This window comes from Vairimorpha necatrix, chromosome 7, assembly GCF_036630325.1.
Source record: "Vairimorpha necatrix chromosome 7, complete sequence".
NCBI classification, from domain to species: domain Eukaryota; kingdom Fungi; phylum Microsporidia; family Nosematidae; genus Vairimorpha; species Vairimorpha necatrix.
In genome coordinates this window covers 213,826-233,843 of record NC_088822.1, presented here as the reverse complement: position 1 = coordinate 233,843, position 20,018 = coordinate 213,826, and the positions used below count along the sequence as shown (strand labels likewise).

At 32.0% G+C, this 20,018-nt stretch overlaps 2 protein-coding genes across 2 annotated transcripts; both read left to right on the top strand.

Annotated features, from left to right (window-relative positions):
- Positions 1-3,215: 3,215 nt before the first annotated feature.
- Positions 3,216-3,636, top strand: VNE69_07013 (uncharacterized protein; the record flags this gene model as incomplete). The annotated part of the gene is made up of 2 exons (XM_065474017.1): positions 3,216-3,387; positions 3,431-3,636. 2 exons carry the CDS (start codon positions 3,216-3,218, stop codon positions 3,634-3,636), a joined length of 378 nt encoding a protein of 125 aa, XP_065330089.1.
- Positions 3,637-12,108: 8,472 nt separating this feature from the next.
- VNE69_07012 (pol polyprotein) lies at positions 12,109-13,546 on the top strand (the record flags this gene model as incomplete). The annotated part of the gene is made up of 3 exons (XM_065474016.1): positions 12,109-12,112; positions 12,644-13,386; positions 13,541-13,546. 3 exons carry the CDS (start codon positions 12,109-12,111, stop codon positions 13,544-13,546), a joined length of 753 nt encoding a protein of 250 aa, XP_065330088.1.
- Positions 13,547-20,018: the final 6,472 nt, after the last annotated feature.

The following is a 20,018-nucleotide window of genomic DNA, read 5'->3' as shown; positions in this document are numbered from 1 at the left end:
TTTTCTTTCTTTAGTCCGTTCGACCATCCCAAAAACCCATACTCCGTCTACTTTGTGTCCAACGTTGTATTTACGTTTTCCAAATTTGCTTTCGTCTACTTCTACGATTGTATCCTTACCGCCCAGTGTCTCTCTTGCACTTTCCATGTATTTATGGTAAGCCTCGTCCAAACAAAACTGTTTAAGGCACCTCGATACAACACATAGGGGAATATATAACAACTTGGCGATTAGTAGAGGTGGGATTTTTGTGAGCCAGAGGTTCAGGATCTTTAACATAAGTATATGATCCAAATGGGTTTTGGCAAATATGGTATTTGCAAAAAGGCTCCTCTCTTTTTTGCACTTTTTACCAATGCATCTGACATAGTAACCCCTTTGCTGTCTCTTCCTAGCTTCTTTCCCGCATTTGAAACATTTTACTTGAAGAAGTTTATAAATAATTTCTTCGTATGTTTTATTTATTTCTTCGTAAGTAAGCATAAAAATGGGGCACTAAAATTAAATTTTTTAAAATTGCTACAAAGAAAACTACATCGTCATTTTAATTTATATATCGTTGTAATAAGTTTAAATAAATGAATTTATTGTATGGTTTCATTACTTATTATTATTTATGATAATTAAAATAGTAAGTAAAAAATTTGGACCGTATGATGACATATAGAGTTAAATTTATATTTGTATAATAAAATTGATATGATTCATCTATTTATTTTTGTATATTAGATTATTTTTATGTACTTTTTTTAATTTTTTTTTTCTCCTCCTTTTTTTTCCATTTTGATTTTCTAAAAAAGGGATATTTTTTAAAAATTTGTATTTATATATGTAGGGGGGGGGCATAAAGTGAAAAAGCTCCAAATTTATGTATTAGTTTCACAGAACATGAAATTTTAACCGAAAAGGGGCGCTACTTCATTTTCTTGCCCCCTAAAAAAAACATCAATAAAAAGATACAAAATCGTGTTATTTTTCAAATCTAAACATTTTTTTTGAGGGGGGGGGGGCAAGAAAATGAAGATAAGGTATTTTTTGTCGATTTGAGAATTTTTAAATGCCTCCTTCAGATTTCTCATTAATAAGTTAAAAAATTAATTTTAAACCCCTTAATGAGGAATCTGCAGGAAGCTATTCGAGAGCTAAATATCTGCGAAGATGCGTGCTTTATGAACAATGAAGCAGCAATTGATTTTTTTTAGATAATGGTCTTCTAAAAAGATCGATTGCTTGCAGACATTGTTCGACATCAGAACGAACTGTTCTTATGAACATTAGTGGAGGTTCCGGCTACATTAACGGCAAAGCTTATCGTTGTGTTAATAAAAAATGTAGTTCGAAGAGCTCACTTAAAAATGGTACGATGTTTAAAGGGATAAGCGTTGTATTTCACAAAATCCTTAGTGCATTCTATTGCTGGGTATTTAATGTCGCAGTTAGTAGAGGAAACCAGTTAGTAGAGGGAACCCTAAAAAACGAGCTCTGTGGGGATCGAACTTAGGACCTCTCGAAGAAGAACAAAATTTACTTAGAAAGGAAAAAAAATATTATTAAGAAATTACAGTAAAATTATCCTTCAATTTATAGTAAATAATTTTTGGTTTTGTGGGGGTATGAGAATATAAATGAACAATGATATAGACAAGAAGTTTACAATTTTTTATTATATGGTCAGCTGCCACCAACGTTGTTGGACAAAGTTGATCGTAAAAATTTTATAAGAAAAGCTGAACGTTTCATGTTGTTTGAAAAAAACAACAATGGAAACTTTGAACTAACTGTGAGGTTTAAAGTAGATCAATATAGATCATTGAGATTCTTTACAACCAATGAGCAGCGTTTCAAATCGGATTTCATCAAACTGATTCATGTTTCTAATGGACATCCTGGGCGGGGCAGATTGTATCCATTGTTACAATCAAAAGTATACGACGTTACTCAAAACGAAGTACTGAGAGTTTTGAAAAATTGTGATATTTGTCAAGCAAGAAGAAACCTAATAACTTGACCAGTTATTAGACCAATCATTTCAAAATTTCCTAGAGAAAGGGATATTGCTGATTTGATTGATTTTCGATTGTATCACGAACTCAATGATAGATATAAATGGTTACTTAACGTAGTGAATCCATTTGCCAAGTTCTGTTGGACGATTCCATTGCGTGACAAAACTGACATTAGTGTGCGTGAGGCCTTTGAAGCACTATTCAATACGTTTGGATTTTGTTTTATACTTCATACCGACAACGGTAGAGAATTTGTTAATCAATATATCGTGAATTTATGTGTAAAGTATGAAATAAGACGTGTAAGAGGAAGAGCTAGATGTCCTTGGATACTGTTGTAGACTGTTAGTCTTTAACATTTACTTTATTTCCCTCTCTGTCAAAACTATCATAAAATTTTCTAGAAAAAAATTTACTATAAATAAAATCTTAGAAAGGAAGGGTACAAAAAAAAAGGAGATAGATGAGAGGATCGGATTTTAAAGAAGCTAAAGAAGCTTTTACAAATTATAATAAAAATGTTTATATTAAAAACATTATAGAGTGGTATTTACTCACCGGCAAAGTTAGCCCGGGATACCACAACTTGAATTTAAGAGCGAGAGTAAGTAGAATACTAGCTCAAATATTAGAAACCGAAATAAATAAAAAAATAGTTAAAATAAATTTTACTGTTCCAGGAACCGAAATGAAAATTGAATAGGAACTTAACATGATCGAGAACAATCAAAGATTTGATATGTGCGAATGGTTTGAAACATTCGAAAAAATATGTAGGAGAAATAATTGGACATCTGAGCAATACGAGCTCATTTTAGGAGACTTGATTCCTGACAAGTCACTAGACGATAATATTTTTAATGGAGAACTAGCTAAAGTTACAGATAGAATTTTAGGAAAGAATTTTGCGGAAAAAACAGAGAGGTGGATGGATAAAATCTATACAGTCAAACAAATAGATTTTGTAACAATAAGAGAATATTATGACTATATAAACAAGTACATTAAATTATAGTATAGCTAACAAGATTAATAAAGACGAATATAATAGAAGTTATGGGAATGTTTTAAGAGAGGCCTAGGAGAAAAAACTAGGAGACTCCTAATTGAAAGTCTTGATGCTCATAACATTGAAGCATACTTGACCAAGCTAAGGACAATGAAAGAGGAAATCTCGAAATTAACAATTCATAAAAATGACACAACATCATGACCCTAACCAGCCAATTTGAACTACTGTTAAAAGATAATGTTGAACTAGGGGAAATTCTTACTTTAGACATAACTGAAAACAATGAACTTAACACTTTAATTCCTGAAAGTAATGAGAAGCTTGACATTGAAAGATTGAGATTTATATTTGAAGATCCAAGAAATGCCGGTTACAATGGTTTAGTAAGTAATTTGCAATTTAATTTGAAAAGAAATAAATCCTGAACTATACAGATCTTCTAAAAATATAGTTTTAACTATTAAATATATGAGTCTTGAAAATAATGGTAAATTACTAATTAAAAGAGAATTGGAGAAACTGAATAAAGATGATATAAGACCTGTCGGCAATCTTAGCAGAAGTACTATCTTGAATTATACAAATTATTTGGATTCTCTAAGATTCAATTATATATGAAAGCGATTAAGGTATTGGGGTATTTTATAAGTAAAGAGACGATTAAAGCAGATAAAGAATATTTGAAAAACAACATTTTTGATATTAAATCCACAAAGAAGAAGCATTTACAGCGATTGTTGTGTGTTTTAAACTGGTACAGAGTATTCGTACCAAACCTGAGTTCTAAAATAGCAAGAGTCAGTGAACTTTTAAAATATGATAAGTTCAAATGGACAGAACACGAACAAGAAATAATTGAAGAGGTAAAGAGACCTTTTAATGAAAAGGCAACTCTAGATTTCCCAGATTTCACAAAAGTATTTTACCTGCAAGCAGATGCAAGCGATTTAGGCATAGGGGCAGTCCTATTTCAAGAACATGGTGTGTTAGGACACTATAGCAAGAAACTGTCGCCTACGGAATGTAATTACTCTATAGTAGAAAAGGAATTATTTGCAATTATAAAAGCATTACAATTCTATGAGAATGTAATCAAAAGTTATCATATTGAAATCAAAACGGATAATTTGAATTGTATCTACAATAATAGAAAGATATCGTCACGCATAGAACTATGGAAATTGCTTTTAAATGGATATAATTGCAGTATTTCAAGTATCAAGGGGGCAGAAAACAATATAGCAGATTATTTATCGAGAACGTGTTCTATAACGGAAGAAAACAACAATAACGAAGATGAATATATAAAAACGATAAAAGAATGTGTAGGCAACGCGAGGTTTGAAAAACATAGAAATATAAATAAAAAATCTGCATCTAGATCGAGGATCGATATCCCAGGAAATAAGATAAAATTCTTGTTAGAATACATACACGATATATCAGGACACACTGGAAGTAGTGTGATGTACAACAATATTAGAAAGTATTTTTATATCCCTAAAATTAAAATGAATATTAATGAAGTAATAAAAAATTGTGTAAAATGCAAGGAAAATAAACATCAAGCGGTGAAATGTAAAGGGTTAGCAATCACTTCTAAAGAAAGTTTCACACTATTAGTAGCGATATTTATGGGCCTATATTAGCCAGGGATTTAGAGATCTCGGAGAAACCGAGGAAAATATATATTATTACCACAACAGATGTTTATTCAAGAACATCTCAAATTAGATTTGTTTACAGAGCAGATTCAAAAGAAATCATTAATTGCATTGAATTATGGAATAAAAAATATCGGAAACCAGAAATCTTTATAAGCGATAATGGAAGCCAATATATTTCAAAAGACATTTTAGAATACTTTGATAAGAATACTATTAAACACATCAAGGCGCCCATTTACAGCCCCAGTTCTAACGGCATTAGTGAACGAATAAATAGAACTATTGGAGAAACAAGACGAATTTATAAAAGAAGATCTTTGAAGGAATTAACAGGCATAATTGAACATAAGCTAAACGAAAATTGGCATAGAAGGATAAAAGCATCACCTATGTCTTTACAAACAGGAATAAATTTTTATGACCCTTTTAGGATAAAAGAAAAAATAGATATTGATATAATATGAAAAAGACAGATCAAAAAGAAAACAGATAATTATGAGCTTAAAGTCGACGACTTAGTTTATGTGAGGAACTTCTCTACAAATAAACTCGATAAAAAATTTACTGGTCCATACAGGGTGAATCAGAAGGAGAAGAATGGATTATGGTACAAATTAAATGAACTTACAGGATGGTTTCACAGGAAACAGTTAAAGCTTTGAGAGGGGGCAGGATGTTGTAGACTGTTAGTCTTCAACATTTACTTTATTTCCCTTCCTGTCAAAACTATCATAGAATTTTCTAGAAAAATATTTACTATAAATAAAATCTCAGAAAGGAAGGGTACAAAAAAAAAGGAGATAGATGAGAGGATCGGATTTTAAAGAAGCTTTTACAAATTATAGCAAAAAACGTTTATATTAAAAACAATATAGAGTGGTATTTACTCCCCGGCAAAGTTAGCCCGGGATACCACAGATACAAGGACAAATTGAACGATCCAATCAAACAAATAAATGATGATTGCATCTACTCTGAGGTCGAAGAATATCTTAGGCAATGGACAATAGTACGCCAAGAAGTTACCTGGGCATATAACAACTTAAGGCATTCAACAACTAAACAAACTATATTTAGTTTAATGTTTGGTAAGCCCATTAAAGACATAATGCAAGAATCTAGATTTACTGATATTCTAGATTCGGTTGCAAATAATAACGAAGTTGAAAATGAGGAAGAAGAACGAAGAGAAGAATTTTATTTGACGAAAATAACGTCGTAAATTACGAAGAACTATATGCTTTAAGCAATGAAAATCTTTTTTTAAATGAAATTTACCACAAATCTGCACGGTTTAATACTCAAAATGCTGCTAATAGAATGATTGAAAGAAGTATGTGGAGAAATGACTTCTATGAATATAAATTGGGAGATAGGGTTCTTATAAGACCATATTTAGACAATAATCATAGTACTGGAAGGCTTCCTCTATACGATCATTTGGATGTCGATGTATATATTTTAATGAATATACTTCAATTTAATAAAGTAAAATTATCTAAAGAAGCTGATCCATTGGTTATTATAGAAAAAAATTTACACTAGAGAACTAAGCTTGCTTGATAACGAATAATTTTTTTAAAAAAGTTGTTTATTTTATTTTTTTATTTCTTTTCCTCCAAATTTATATAAAATTACTCGAAATATACCCCATAATATAATTTGGACAAATTTTGAACCGTCTCAAAAAAGTCGTTCATTGTGATTGTATTCCTTCGAGAAGTCCCAAGTTCGATTCCCCTGGGGGTCTTTTTTTAATATTTTTTTAGGGTTCCCTCTACTAACTGGTTCAACCAACTAAATGTGACATATAATACTCTATTTTTATAATACTATTGTGGTATTATTTACCACATTATTTGTATTTTATATTTCCCTCAAAATGAATTTTCTAAAAATATTTTGCTAAAAATATTTTCTTTTTACTTTACCCCAATTTTTGGAAGATGGAAGAACTGGAAACAAAGACAGATATAATGACATCGGGAAGACCTTTCATACCTTACCCCCCCCCACATGAGAAACCAACCTAGCCCACAGGGGAAACACAATAAACACAATTTAAATAAAAATATACTTTATAATATTGCAGGGAGGAGCATCATCGAATACTACTTACAAACAGGCCTCCTCCCTGGTGGTAACGCCACAACTATATATTCTGCAAATCTTTATTGTCATTCCAAACTTATCTTTTCTTTTTTATGCACCAATCCAATCTTTGATTTATCATTGCCTATAAACAAATTTTTTTTTATATTTTAAGAGGGAAATTTAAAATAAACAAAATATAGAAAAGAGCGTAGATTTTGAATTTAAAGGATTTAATAGCAAAAATAATACAAATTTTTGTCATAAAATAATTAAACAATAACAATCAAAAACTAAACAAAAATGTTAATTACTCTTCATTCAATGATCTTTATTTGAAATTTAGGAGCTGGATCCGAAAGACCCCCCCCCTCTGAGGGTGTTCACTTTATTTTTTCGAACCCCAAAATCGATGTGCAAAAAAAGGAGGAGCAAAACATAGGCAAAAATTACTAAGTACTTATGATAGTTATAATAGGAAATAAAAGTATTTTTTTGATATAGAATTTAAAATTAAAAAAAATTACATTAATTTCATATTTATATTTGTTTTTAGAGCATATAAAATTGCTTTTATTTTATTACATAATATGATTTCTTGCCCTTATTCTCATCAAAATGTCAGAAGAAAAATACAAAGACATAGAAGAAATACTGTCTAATTGCATAGATTTATGCTTGACGTCAAGATTTTGTCCAAAATGTTTCGGTACTTTGAAACGGACAAAGAAACTACAAAATCTAGTTAGATGTAGTACAAAAAGATGTAGGTTAGAAATGACGATAATAAATAAAAAGCCTTATTTCGGCACAAAATTAACCTGGTTACAGATAAGCCAGACGATTTATTTATTTCTAAACAACACTTCCGCTAAATAAATATTAAAACTACTATCTATAAGTAAAAAAGCGGTTTACAGAGCATTAAAACACATTGCTAAAGACCTAGAATGTAATGATCTAATTGGTGGTCCTGACGTTATCGTAGAAATAGGGTAATCTAAATTCGGAAAAAGAAAAAAACCATAGAGGACATAAAGTCGATGGAGTTTGGATTCTTGGGATGGTCGAAAGAACCACCCAAAAAAATAGTATTATTGGAAATTGAAAACAGAAAGGCACCTACACTAGAAAGTGCAATTCTTAAATATGTTAAACCTGGTAGCATTATATATACAGATTGTTGGAAAAGATATACTAATCTTTCCAAGTTAGAAATTTACCAACATTTTACTGTAAACCATTCTTTAGGTTTTATAAACAATGAGACAGGTGTGCATACTAATCACATCGAAGGAACCAGGGCAGCAGTTAAAAATGCAATTCCAGTTAGGTATAGGACCCAAAAACTTATTGTTCCATGGTTAAACCCATTTGTTTTCAAAAGAATTAATCACGAAAATTCTCTTGAAATATTATAAAAAAAACCTCCAATTAAACTTATCTTTGTTCAATTTCAAATTATATATCAAAAAAATACTTTTATTTCTTATTATAACTATCATAAGTGCTTAGTAATTTTTGTCTATGTTTTGCTCCTTCTTTTTTTGCACATCGATTTTGGGGTTCGAATAAATAAAGTGAACACCCTAAGAGGGGGGGGGGTTATTGGTCCGTTTAGCAGAAATTTATTACTAATTTTTCTTTGTCTACAGAGTAACAACTCAATTAAAAAGATGACCAGATGGTATTTTTTTGAAATACAATACGGCCTTTAAATTTTTTAAATTCTCTTGACATTTTAAAGAAATTCAAAATTTAATTTAATTTTTACTAAAAATCAATTGTAATGTCAAAATAAAATATTTTTTCCATAATGATAGTCACAGTTGTAAAATTTTAAAAGTCTAGGAATTCATTGTTTCTAAGCCATATTAATATTGTGTATATATATATATATTAATATTTTAAAATCTTATTTGCATTCTGCAGAAATCCGCACATTTCTGGAAGCATACATTCAGTCGGTACCCGGTCTTTTCGTCCCGGTCATAGGGGTTAAAAAAATTAAAAAATAAAAAAACGAACTTTTTTATTTTTTTTAACCCCTATGACCGGGACAAAAAGGATCATTAAAAGCAAAAGAAATATGGACCAAATAATAGATGAAAATCTATATATTTACGAATAAAAAAAAGAATCAACAATACTACTATAAAGTGGCGCTGCATTGTACGAAGCTGTAATGCCAAGGCCATTAGTAGTATAGTTTACGTCAATAATCTCGAATCCTTTATTATTTCTTCGCCTCATAATCATGAACCAAATCCTGAACAGGTCTGTAGGAAGAATAAAATAGATAAAATGAAACGAGAAATTATCTCTGGCAAAGATTCTCCTAGAAACATTTTTTTTTCTTCCTTAAGAGGAGCTGGTGAAGAAACAATCACCGCAATAGACCCCATTGAGCCTATTACGAGGATATTAAGGAAAGCTAGGCTAAATTTCATAAATCCAAAACCATACGCCAACCAAACATTGGGTTTATGTGCTGATTTATTAATCAGTCATACAGGCGAACAATGGTATCGATATGGGCCTGAAAATTACGGGAGTGATAAATCCAATGACAGTATAATAGTTTTTTATACAGATCCGGCTATGGAAAACTGGCTCTATATGACATGTGGGCGATGGATGGGACCTTTACGGTGGTTCCAATTCCATATTATCAACTTTACACAATTAGTTTTATCCGTGAAGCGCATGTATTTCCGATAATATTTGCAATTTTAAAAAATAAAAGTTTTGAAACCTATTGTTTTTTGTTTCAAATGTTAAAGAGAAGGTTTCCAGAGCTCAACCCAAGGTTGATAAAAACCGATTTTGAGTATGCTGCGATAAGAGCATTTTCTAGAGTTTTCCCGGATTGTCAAATTTCGGGTTGTCTTTTTCACTTAGCCCAGGCTATTGATAGACGTGTTAAAAGTTCGGGACTTTCTTCTGTTTACACATGTTCACCTATAGTGAAAAAATTTGTTTTGTCTCTTACGGCACTTGCATATGTTGAATATGACGAAATATTGTCTACTTTTTTGGAATTAAAACAAGACAGAAATTTCTCTGAATGCTTGACTGAGTTATATGCCTATTTCTTTACAAATTATATTGATTTAGGATGTCGTTTTTCGCCGGATTTGTGGCATACGAGAAATAATATGGATATAGATTTTCCAAGAACTAATAATGCGATTGAAGATTGGCATAATACCTTTAAAAACACATTTGGTACAAGTCGATACAGTTTTTATCTATTAGTGAGCAAGTAAAAGGATGAAGAAGATATAGTGCGAATCAAGATAATCCAACAAACAATTTTAAATCATGTTTTTGAACGTAAACAAAAATACATTGAAAAAGAGATTCAGCTAGCTGATTTTTTGAATAAAACTGTGGATGAAGGGGTTGGTTAAGATTTTGTCTTTGAAATTATTGAAATATTAAAGTTTTATTTTTATTTTTTTTCCCCTACCACCGGGACGAAATATCCGGCCACCCCCTTGCCTATGCTTTTTTGTATTTAATGAAGTTTTTATCTCTCTTTTCTACAAGGTATTGTTTTAAATACATTTTTGGGTCCTACTAGGAAAATCGACCCCCAAAAATGAATATTTATTGAGTAACCAAACATTTTATTAGAAGTAAAGCAAAAGCATGAGGAATTAAATATTTTTTTATATTGGCAATGTCTTTTACGCCAAGAAAATTCTTCTAAAAATTTAGAAATACGATTATGGTTTAACCCACTTCTTTTTCTATATTCGTGTTTTAAGTGGGACCAGAAATTTTCAATCTGGTTTGTATGACCACCCTCTCCATTAACAAATCCCTTACTATGATTTACTATTTCATGTACTGATCCAAAATTAGCCACAGCTTTAGGATATGATGGATATCCATCAGTAACAATAATAGTTCCTGGGCGTATATATTTTTTAAACTCTTCTAATAGATTTTCATGTTTTCTATTAGGAACTAATGAAACAAAAAAATTCGTTCCATCACCTTCTATAACTCCTCCAAGTATCCATTGTATACTTTGAGTATCGTCATGTATAGACGATGGATTATCAATCACCAGACCATTGCATATGGCCGTTTCATCAATTTAAATACGTGTATTTTCTCCACCTATCTTTTCAATTCTAGAAGGAGTCTCACTTATAATATCCATTAATACATTTTTAAATTCAATGCATGTGGACTCGGCTATCTGACAAAAATTAATAGCCTGATAATTGGTGTATGAAAAGACCCAACAATATAAGCACCTTAGAATCTTCTTAAATTCTATATTCGATGTAAAAAAATTGGTGCTTTTTTTTAAGGAGCACTTTCTTTTACATTTTTTACTTGGGCATTTGTACCCTTTCCCATCAATGAAGGAATCTGTTTTAATTATTTTCATGTTTCCCATACAAGTATTAGATACACATGGCATAACAGGTTTTATTACACCCACTTCTAACAAAAGTGTAATTGCCATGTCATTATCTTGGAATATAGGATTCCAAGGATCAAAGCCTCCTACCTTTTCTAAAATTCCTTCTACTAGCATAAAAGGTAAGAAAATGGAAAAATAATAATAAAAAATACCATAGCTTGGGAAATCGACCCCCTAGAAAAAAAAATAGACAATAGAGTAAAAAATCGAGAGATTTTTTTGATTTTAAAGAAGTGATAATTTTTTTATACTGTTTTAAGTAGAGGGATCGATTTTTTTTGTAGCGCCCATTTCGGCTTGATATTTAATCTCTTATTTATTTCTGTCATAAGTTGGTGTCCATGCTTCATTATGAATGGAGAAGTTCCTATTGTGCGGTTGAATGACATATTAACACTAGTGTAGCGTCCCCTAAAAAAGACTCCAGTTTAAATGTCCAAAGCAAGACAACCTTCTTATTACGTTTTTTAGAGTCTGGTTTTCTCGTTCCACTGCTCCTGTTGTTTGGTGATGGTATGGGGACCCAAATTCCCACTAATATTATATTTATTTTGAAGTAATAGGACTAGTTTATTGTTGAACTCTAACCCATTGTCCGTCAAAATTCTATCGAAAATTCCATGTTTTTTTTATTATTAGTAAATTGATAGTGTCATGCGGTAAACCCACGCTGACCATTAGAATCCCTAAACCCAAAGACTTTTGACATGCGTTTGGAATAAATTAAATGTTTGACACTTTTTGGTGTACAAACATTTATGATGTAAATATGTGTCTTACACCTATTTCTACAATTTCTGTGTTCTTTTTATTTCCCTCCAAAATGGAAATATGTTTAATTAATATTTGCTAAAAAGTATTTAAGCAAATTGCCCCAAGAAGGGCACAATGAGTAATAAACGCTTTATTAATAATTCATCTTCTTTGAGTAAGCCCACTAAGTATTGTCTCGAGACTAACTCGACAACAAGTGGCGACAACGGAGAGATTTCAGAAAAAGATTCCCTTGGCCTGGTAATGGAAGGATTGAAGAATTTAGCACTAACTGACAAACTGAGTGAATTCAATGGTTATGAGAATGAGGATCCCAAGGCCTTTCTAGATCAATTTCTGGCATTTGAGACAAAATGGGCTGCAAATTATCTGCACCATAAGATTACGAGGATGCTGAAAGGAAAAGCAAGCCTGTGGTTTAAAGCCCACGAAAAGAAATTGGAAACCTATAAAAAATTTATTAAAGGCTTTAAAAAGAGATTCGTCAAGGAAGTAAAAGTTACAGAGAACGCAGAGTTCTTTTGGAGATGTATCTAGGAAGGACCCAAGACCTCAGATGTAATCTCTTATTACTATAGTTTACGAATTTACGGAGAAGAAAATGAACTTTTATATACAAGAGCAAAGGAAAGAATCGTGGAGTTAGTAGAGGATGAACATTTTAGATTTCATCTCAACACGTGTGAAAATTGGGACGAACTTGAAGCCTACCTAGAAGAAAACGAAAAGCCGATGAATAAAAAATTACGTTATTTCGGAAGAAAGCAAAGCATTACTACATTTCCAAGAAAAGAATTTGCAAAGAGAGATCAACCCGTTGACAAAGTAGTCGCAGAGTCGACAGGGCGATCAATATCTGACGGAATGAGGAAAGTCCTTAGTATTTCAGCTAAGGTGAAGAATCAGGAAGATAATAGACCAAGAATTGAGTTGGTCTATGGCGATAATATTGTGAATGCACTTTTAGACACAGGAGCTACAGTGTCGGTAATTAAAAAAGCAGTAGCGGTACAACTCGACGCTCCCATTCAGAAAGAAGCCGGAGAAATTAAGGGCTTAAAGGGAGGGCGTCAGATTGTAGGTAGATGTTACCTAAACATAAAAAAGAAAGGTGAAAAACAGCCGAAAGGTTTTAATTTCTTAGTAGTCGAAGATATGGAGGAATCGATGTTGTTAGGCATTGAGGAGATTCGAAGACTAAATCTATTTTCATATCTTGCTCAGAAGAAGCAAAAAGATAAAATCACAAACAAAAATATTGTAATGGAAGCTAAGTTTGAAAACGAAGTAATAGAATCCTGTACTGATATTCAAGAATTATTAGAAGACATTGATTGCGACGAAGACAATACCAAACAAGAATTTAAAGACTTGATATCTGAATTTGGAGGCGTGTTTCAGGATGAAAATAAACAGATAAATATTGATATAGAACATGCAATCGAGCTGATGGAGGGTTCCAAAATGTCTATATGTCCTAAGTATAAACGATCTCCGGAAGAACATGAGACAATTAGGGCAGAGGTTCAGAAATTCCTAACTCAAGGTTTGATTGAAGAAAGCCAAAGCCCATATGTGTCACCAGTGGTACTAGTAAAAAAAAGGATGGTGGGTTGAGATTTTGCATCGACTTTAGAAGACTAAATACAATTACTATACCATGCGAATATCCGATCCCGCGTATCGACGAAACTTTGGATCAATTGCAAGGCGCAAGAATTTTCAGTGTAATGGATGTAGAAGCAGCTTACAATCAAGTAACAGTTAAAAAGGAGGACCGATTTAAAACAGCATTTTACACTAGAGAAGGAGTTTTTCAATGGAAAAAGATGCCGTTTGGGCTTATTAACGCTCCCTTTACATTTCAAAGAATAATGAATAAATATTTTAAATAGTATATGCATAAATGCGTCATGGTTTATTTGGATGATATTCTAGTATTTTCAAAAGATCACAAATCTCACTTAATACATCTGAGACAGATTCTCGAAATTATCAGAAAAATAGGATTTAAGTTAAATAAAAAAAAAATGTAAGTTTGTGCAGGAAAAGTCGAATTCCTAGGTTATGAGGTAATTAACGGTAAAGTAGAAATACCGTTACAACAAAAAATGAAAACTATGGAATGGAAGTCACCGCAGACAAAGAAGGATATCCGGGCATTTAACGGATTTTCGGCATTCTTCAATAGGTTTATCAAGGATTATGCACAAAAGATGCTACCCCTATATGAATTACTAAAAGGAAAGGAAAAAACTAAGTTTGTTCTAAGCGAAGAAGCATCAGAAGCTTTTGAGATAATGAAAGCAGAAATAAGAAAGGCGTCGGGATTACTTTTACCTAACTTTGATAAAAGGTTTTATATCGACACTGATGCATCGAACTTGGCAATAGGAGCCGTATTATCTCAATTGGATGGCTACGAAAATAAATTAATACCTGTAATCTGTATATCGCGGAAGCTATCAGCTGCAGAAATTAATTACACAGTGACCAAAAAAGAGTGTTTGGCAGTAATTTGGGCGGTTAAAAAGCTTCGAGTATACCTTACTAGAGAATTTACCATAAGAACTGATAATCAGGCCTTGAAATGGCTGTTAAATTTGAAAGAAACATCAGGAAGGTTAATGAGGTGGATACTCACTCTTCAAGAATATAATTATAAGATCGAATACCTACCAGGAAAGATCAACGTGATCGCAGACGCAATGAGTAGGATAGTGATGAATGTCGCTGAAGAGAGAACAAGAAAATTTCAGAGGAAGCTAAATTGGAAGCTATTATGAGAAGTCATAATGACTGTGGACACGGTGGTGTGGATGCCACGTATACCTTATTGAGAAAGGACTTAATCTGGAAAGGGATGTATAATGAAGTAAAAGATATTTTAAAATCATGTTCTGTTTGCAATAAATTCTCACGAGGCGTAAAAAATTTACAGAAAATAAGACTCCCTTTAACTAATCCACTGGACAAAGTTGGAATCGATCTCGTTGGACCTCTCCCAAAATCGGAAAACGGCAATAAATTTATAATTATTGCAACGGATTATATAACGAGATGGTTTGAAGCTGAGGCGATAAAAACAAAATCGGCGAACGTAATAGCTGAATTTCTTGTAAACAAAATATTTTTACAATATGGCCCTCCAAAAGAACTGTTGTCAGACCAAGGAACTGAATTTACCAATTCACTGGTTAAAAGAGTGTGCAACATGATGAGCACCAAGAAATCGTTTACCTCGAGCTACAATCCTAAATGTAATGGATTAGCCGAGAGAACAAATCAGACTCTGATAGGAAAACTAGCAAAGATAGTGGACGGGCGTTGGAAAAAATGGGATGAGTACTTACCATATGCCGTATACGCATATAGAATATCTCCAAGAAGATCAACGGGACATTCTCCATATGAATTATTATTTGGTAGAGCACCTAATCGGGTTGTTAATGAGAATAAGTTATTAGCAGAGGTTGAAGAAGATAATAACTTAATTATTGAGCGACTAAATCAATTTCGAGATACATTATTAAACTTAGAACGAGAAATTAGACTGACGGAAATGGACAAAGTGAAACCAGGACAAGATCCTGAAGACTTAAAGCTAAACGATTATGTAAGAAGAAGGAAACAACCAAATGAACGTTTAAATAAACTAGATAACAGGTTCGATGGTTTTTTTTAGAATTATTAAAGTTGGAAGAAATGGCAACTATGATATTGAAGACTGACATGAACCGGAGTAATATCTCCGTTTTTTAAATACAATTCTAAAATATTTGTATTATATTTCTTTTTATTTGATTTGTTATTAAAGTTACTCTTCATGCTCGGTGTCTTCTAACTTTTTTGGACTATTTATATTTATTTATGAAACATAACGTTTCATGTCCGATCGTTAGAGATCACCGCCTTAGACTATTCGTTCGGGGCAGTGTTTTACTGATTAAAGTTTTAACACAGTAAAACACAGATGTCATGGTTTTGAGGACATGACAGTCTGCCCCCCTACAGCTTCAACTGTTTAATATGAACCCAGTTGGGCATGTCTTTAAGTCGAACCCAACTTCCTTTCTTACCGATTTCCATAACTTTAAACGGCCCATAGTATTTCCGCTCGAGTTTATTATTGCTATAATTTTTTAAGTATACAATGTCATTTACTGCGATACGTCGCTTATAGTTCACTTCAACTGCAGGTATGTTTCGCAAAAATGGCACATTAACCCTTTTCTCAATGTCATAAAAACTATTCTTATAAATTGCTTCTCTAGGCGCAATTCCCAGTGTGGTATTAACATTATTATTTATCCGATGTTCAATTTGCATAATAATGTGTTTTATATTCTTTCCTATATTCATTCTCAGCACTTCTGCAATTGTTTGATTTATACGTTCTGAAATTCCATTGCTTTGAGGGTAATATATCGGTATTAGCCGATGTTCGATTTGTATTTTATTAGTATAATCTTTCATTTTTTTACTTTTATATTGCGGACCATTGTCCGAAATTAGCGCTTTAGGCTTCGCAAAATCATCACTCCATTCGTTTAAACACATAATAACTTCCTCACTCCTAAACTTCTCACCAAACCAAATTCTCGTGAATCTCGAAAACACATCGGTTATGGTCAAGATATAACCCTTATGGTTTAGAGAGTCGCCCTCAAACTCCTCCAGGAGAAAAAGACCAAAAATATCTGTGCTTATTATTTCAAATGGTGCACTGCTATCTATTTTATTTCTTTCTAGATTCTGTTGTTTAAAATCCTTGTTTTCTTTACATACGATACACTGATTGCATATCTTGCGGATAACTGTTCTAATGTTTATGATGTTGTACCATCTTTTTAAGTTTAAATACATGATTACTTGCCCGCAATGTCCCGACAATTCGTGGACAAATTTAATAAATTCTTTAGTCATTTTTCTGTCAATATAAATTCTTTCTTTTTCATCTTTTTTAAAGTTCTTTTTATTTTCTGTTTTTAATGCACATTCATCTACCTGTTTGCACACATTCATTTTCTCAAATAACATTGCGTCTAATTCGCAACATTCGTCGTTATGTAGAAATTTCAATCTCTCACTTCCTACATAAATTGTTCCTTCTTTGTAATTTACTATTGCTTCATTTGCGACTAGGAATTCATTTCCTAATATTACATCATCGCTGTTGTTTTTTAATATATAAAATCTTACGTATTTTTCTTTCATTAGATTCTTTAATGTTATTCTAACAAGTACTGTTTTGTTAGTTATTTCTTTTTGCTCATTGGCAAATTTTGTTTGGATTTCCACATCTTCAATGGGTGATAATTTCAATTCTTTGATCTTTTTATTACTAATAAAATTTCTTGTGGCACCTGTAGTATCGATTAAAAATCTGGTTTCTTTCTTTTCAATTGAACCTTCTAATTCAATTCCATTTATTACTTTTATTGGTTCTTTGATTATCTTAAGATTTTCTCTTGTTTCTTTCTTCTTATTTTCATTTTGTCGGTCTTTATTGTAATAACAGTCTTTGGTGTCGTGGCTAGTGTTTTTGTGTATAGAACACCATTTATTTATATACGAAGATCTTGGGTTATTCGTCTTGTTTGAAAACTTTTTACTGTATGATCCTTCTCTTTCTTGATATACTGGCTCGTCATTAGACACCTTGTTTATTTTCTTAGTTTCTGCTTTCTTTCGAATCATTTTCTCAATATTTTTTAGGTGATTATAAGCATTTAAGACGTTCTCGCCTAAGTTATGTTTTATTATTTCAAACGTAGAGTTTCTTCCTAACCCTTGATAAAAGCATTCGCTTAAATGTCTGTTAAATTCCGATTTGCTTATTTCGTAATAAGCGCTATAGATACTTATCTTGTTGTAAATCTTTTCATAATAGTTTTCTATAAAAAGAAAATCTATTTGTTTTACCTTAAAGGCTTCTTGCAACATTTCTTTAGCATCTTGCTCAAAAATATGTTTAATTAAGTTTCTTTTGGTTGTTGCTGCATCTGTAATGAAAATATCCGCTTCTAGGCGTCGATCAGTAATTAAATTTCGTAGTATCATGATGCCTTGTTCAGCATTCCATTTGTTCTGTGTGGCTATTTCTTCAAATTCCTTAAACCAAGGAATGAAATCGAATTTTTCGATGTTTTTTATTATTTTTAATTTCTTCGTAAATTCCAGGTCCGAGTCTGGAACTTTGATTTTGACTTGTATATAGTCATCTTCGTTATTTCGTTTTTCGTTTTGTTCATTTAATGTCTTTGAATTCAAAATGACATGAACCGGAGTAATATCTCCGTTTTTTAAATACAATTCTAAAATATTTGTATTATATTTCTTTTTATTTGATTTGTTATTAAAGTTACTCTTCATGCTCGGTGTCTTCTAACTTTTTTGGACTATTTATATTTATTTATGAAACATAACGTTTCATGTCCGATCGTTAGAGATCACCGCCTTAGACTATTCGTTCGGGGCAGTGTTTTACTGATTAAAGTTTTAACACAGTAAAACACAGATGTCATGGTTTTGAGGACATGACAAAGACGTTTTAGGAAAAAGATTTTCAGTCAATCGAAAGGATATCATGAAAGTTGAGGAATCTGATCCAGCAGAGTGGATCACTTCTAAGAGGGGGAGTATGTCATGCGGTAAACCCACGCTGACCATTAGAATCCCTAAACCCAAAGACTTTTGACATGCGTTGGAATAAATTAAATGTTTGACACTTTTTGGTGTACAAACATTTATGATGTAAATATGTGTCTTACACCTATTTCTACAATTTCTGTGTTCTTTTTATTTCCCTCCAAAATGGAAATATGTTTAATTAATATTTGCTAAAAAGTATTTAAGCAAATTGCCCCAAGAAGGGCACAATGAGTAATAAACGCTTTATTAATAATTCATCTTCTTTGAGTAAGCCCACTAAGTATTGTCTCGAGACTAACTCGACAACAGATAGCTTTGTATATTTCGTGCCCTGTTTTATTTTTGATTATTTTGGTTTCTATCCATTTCGTGTAATGATCTATCGCTACGAAAACATATTTTGAACCCGAGATTTCATACATTCTACCCATTAAATCGATTTCCCACACTTCGTTTGGCTTATCTGCGCAGATTACCTTATTTTTTGTTTTAACCTTTAGTCCTCCTGCTCTTAGACAGATACTACATTTTGAGCAAAAATTTTCTATATCCTTATACATTCCTTTCCAATTGTAGTTTCGGGAAATCATAAACTTCATTGTGTTAACTGACCCATGTCCAGAAATCCTATGATATTCTGTTATTATGTCCTCTTTATCTTTGTTGTCCAGTTCTTCGGCGTTAATGTTATTTTTTTCTTCAATCTTATAAAACCTACTAAATCCATCGGCAATGTTGTTTCCCCCTTTTATACGTTCCAATTCAAAGTTGTATTCTGCGAGTTTTAAGGATCATTTGAGCAGCCTACTAGAAGGGTATTTTGTGCTCATTAAGTATATGAGAGCTTTGTGGTTCGTTCTAAGTTTAAATTTCCTTCCTAATAAGTAATGTCTAAGGTGGTTAATTCATTCAACCAAGGCTAGTAATTCTTTATCCGTCTCTATATAATTTTTTGGTTAAATTGCGATGTTACCCCCCACCCCTAAAAAAATAAAAAACTGGGGAAAAGGGGAAAAAATAAAAAAATAAAAAAAAAGGGGAAACAAAAAATTATTTAATCAATTCAAAATCAAATTCGGGCGCTAAATCGTAATTTAAAAATGATATATTACCAATCTCAAAAAAGCATAACATTCTTTCAAGTAGTGATTCTCTATAAATTAACTTAAAACGAGCTATATAAAGCTTTCGAATGAGATTCATTAAAGAACCATGGCTTGTTCCTTCTTTGCGCAATTCCCTTTTAATTACAGACCACATTCCCTCAATTGTTTGGGTGTGGGCGCCTGTTGTTGGATTTACAAAATTTTGGCTATGATTTACAGTTAAATGTAAATAGTTATAATCCGGACATAGTTCCGAAACCCCTT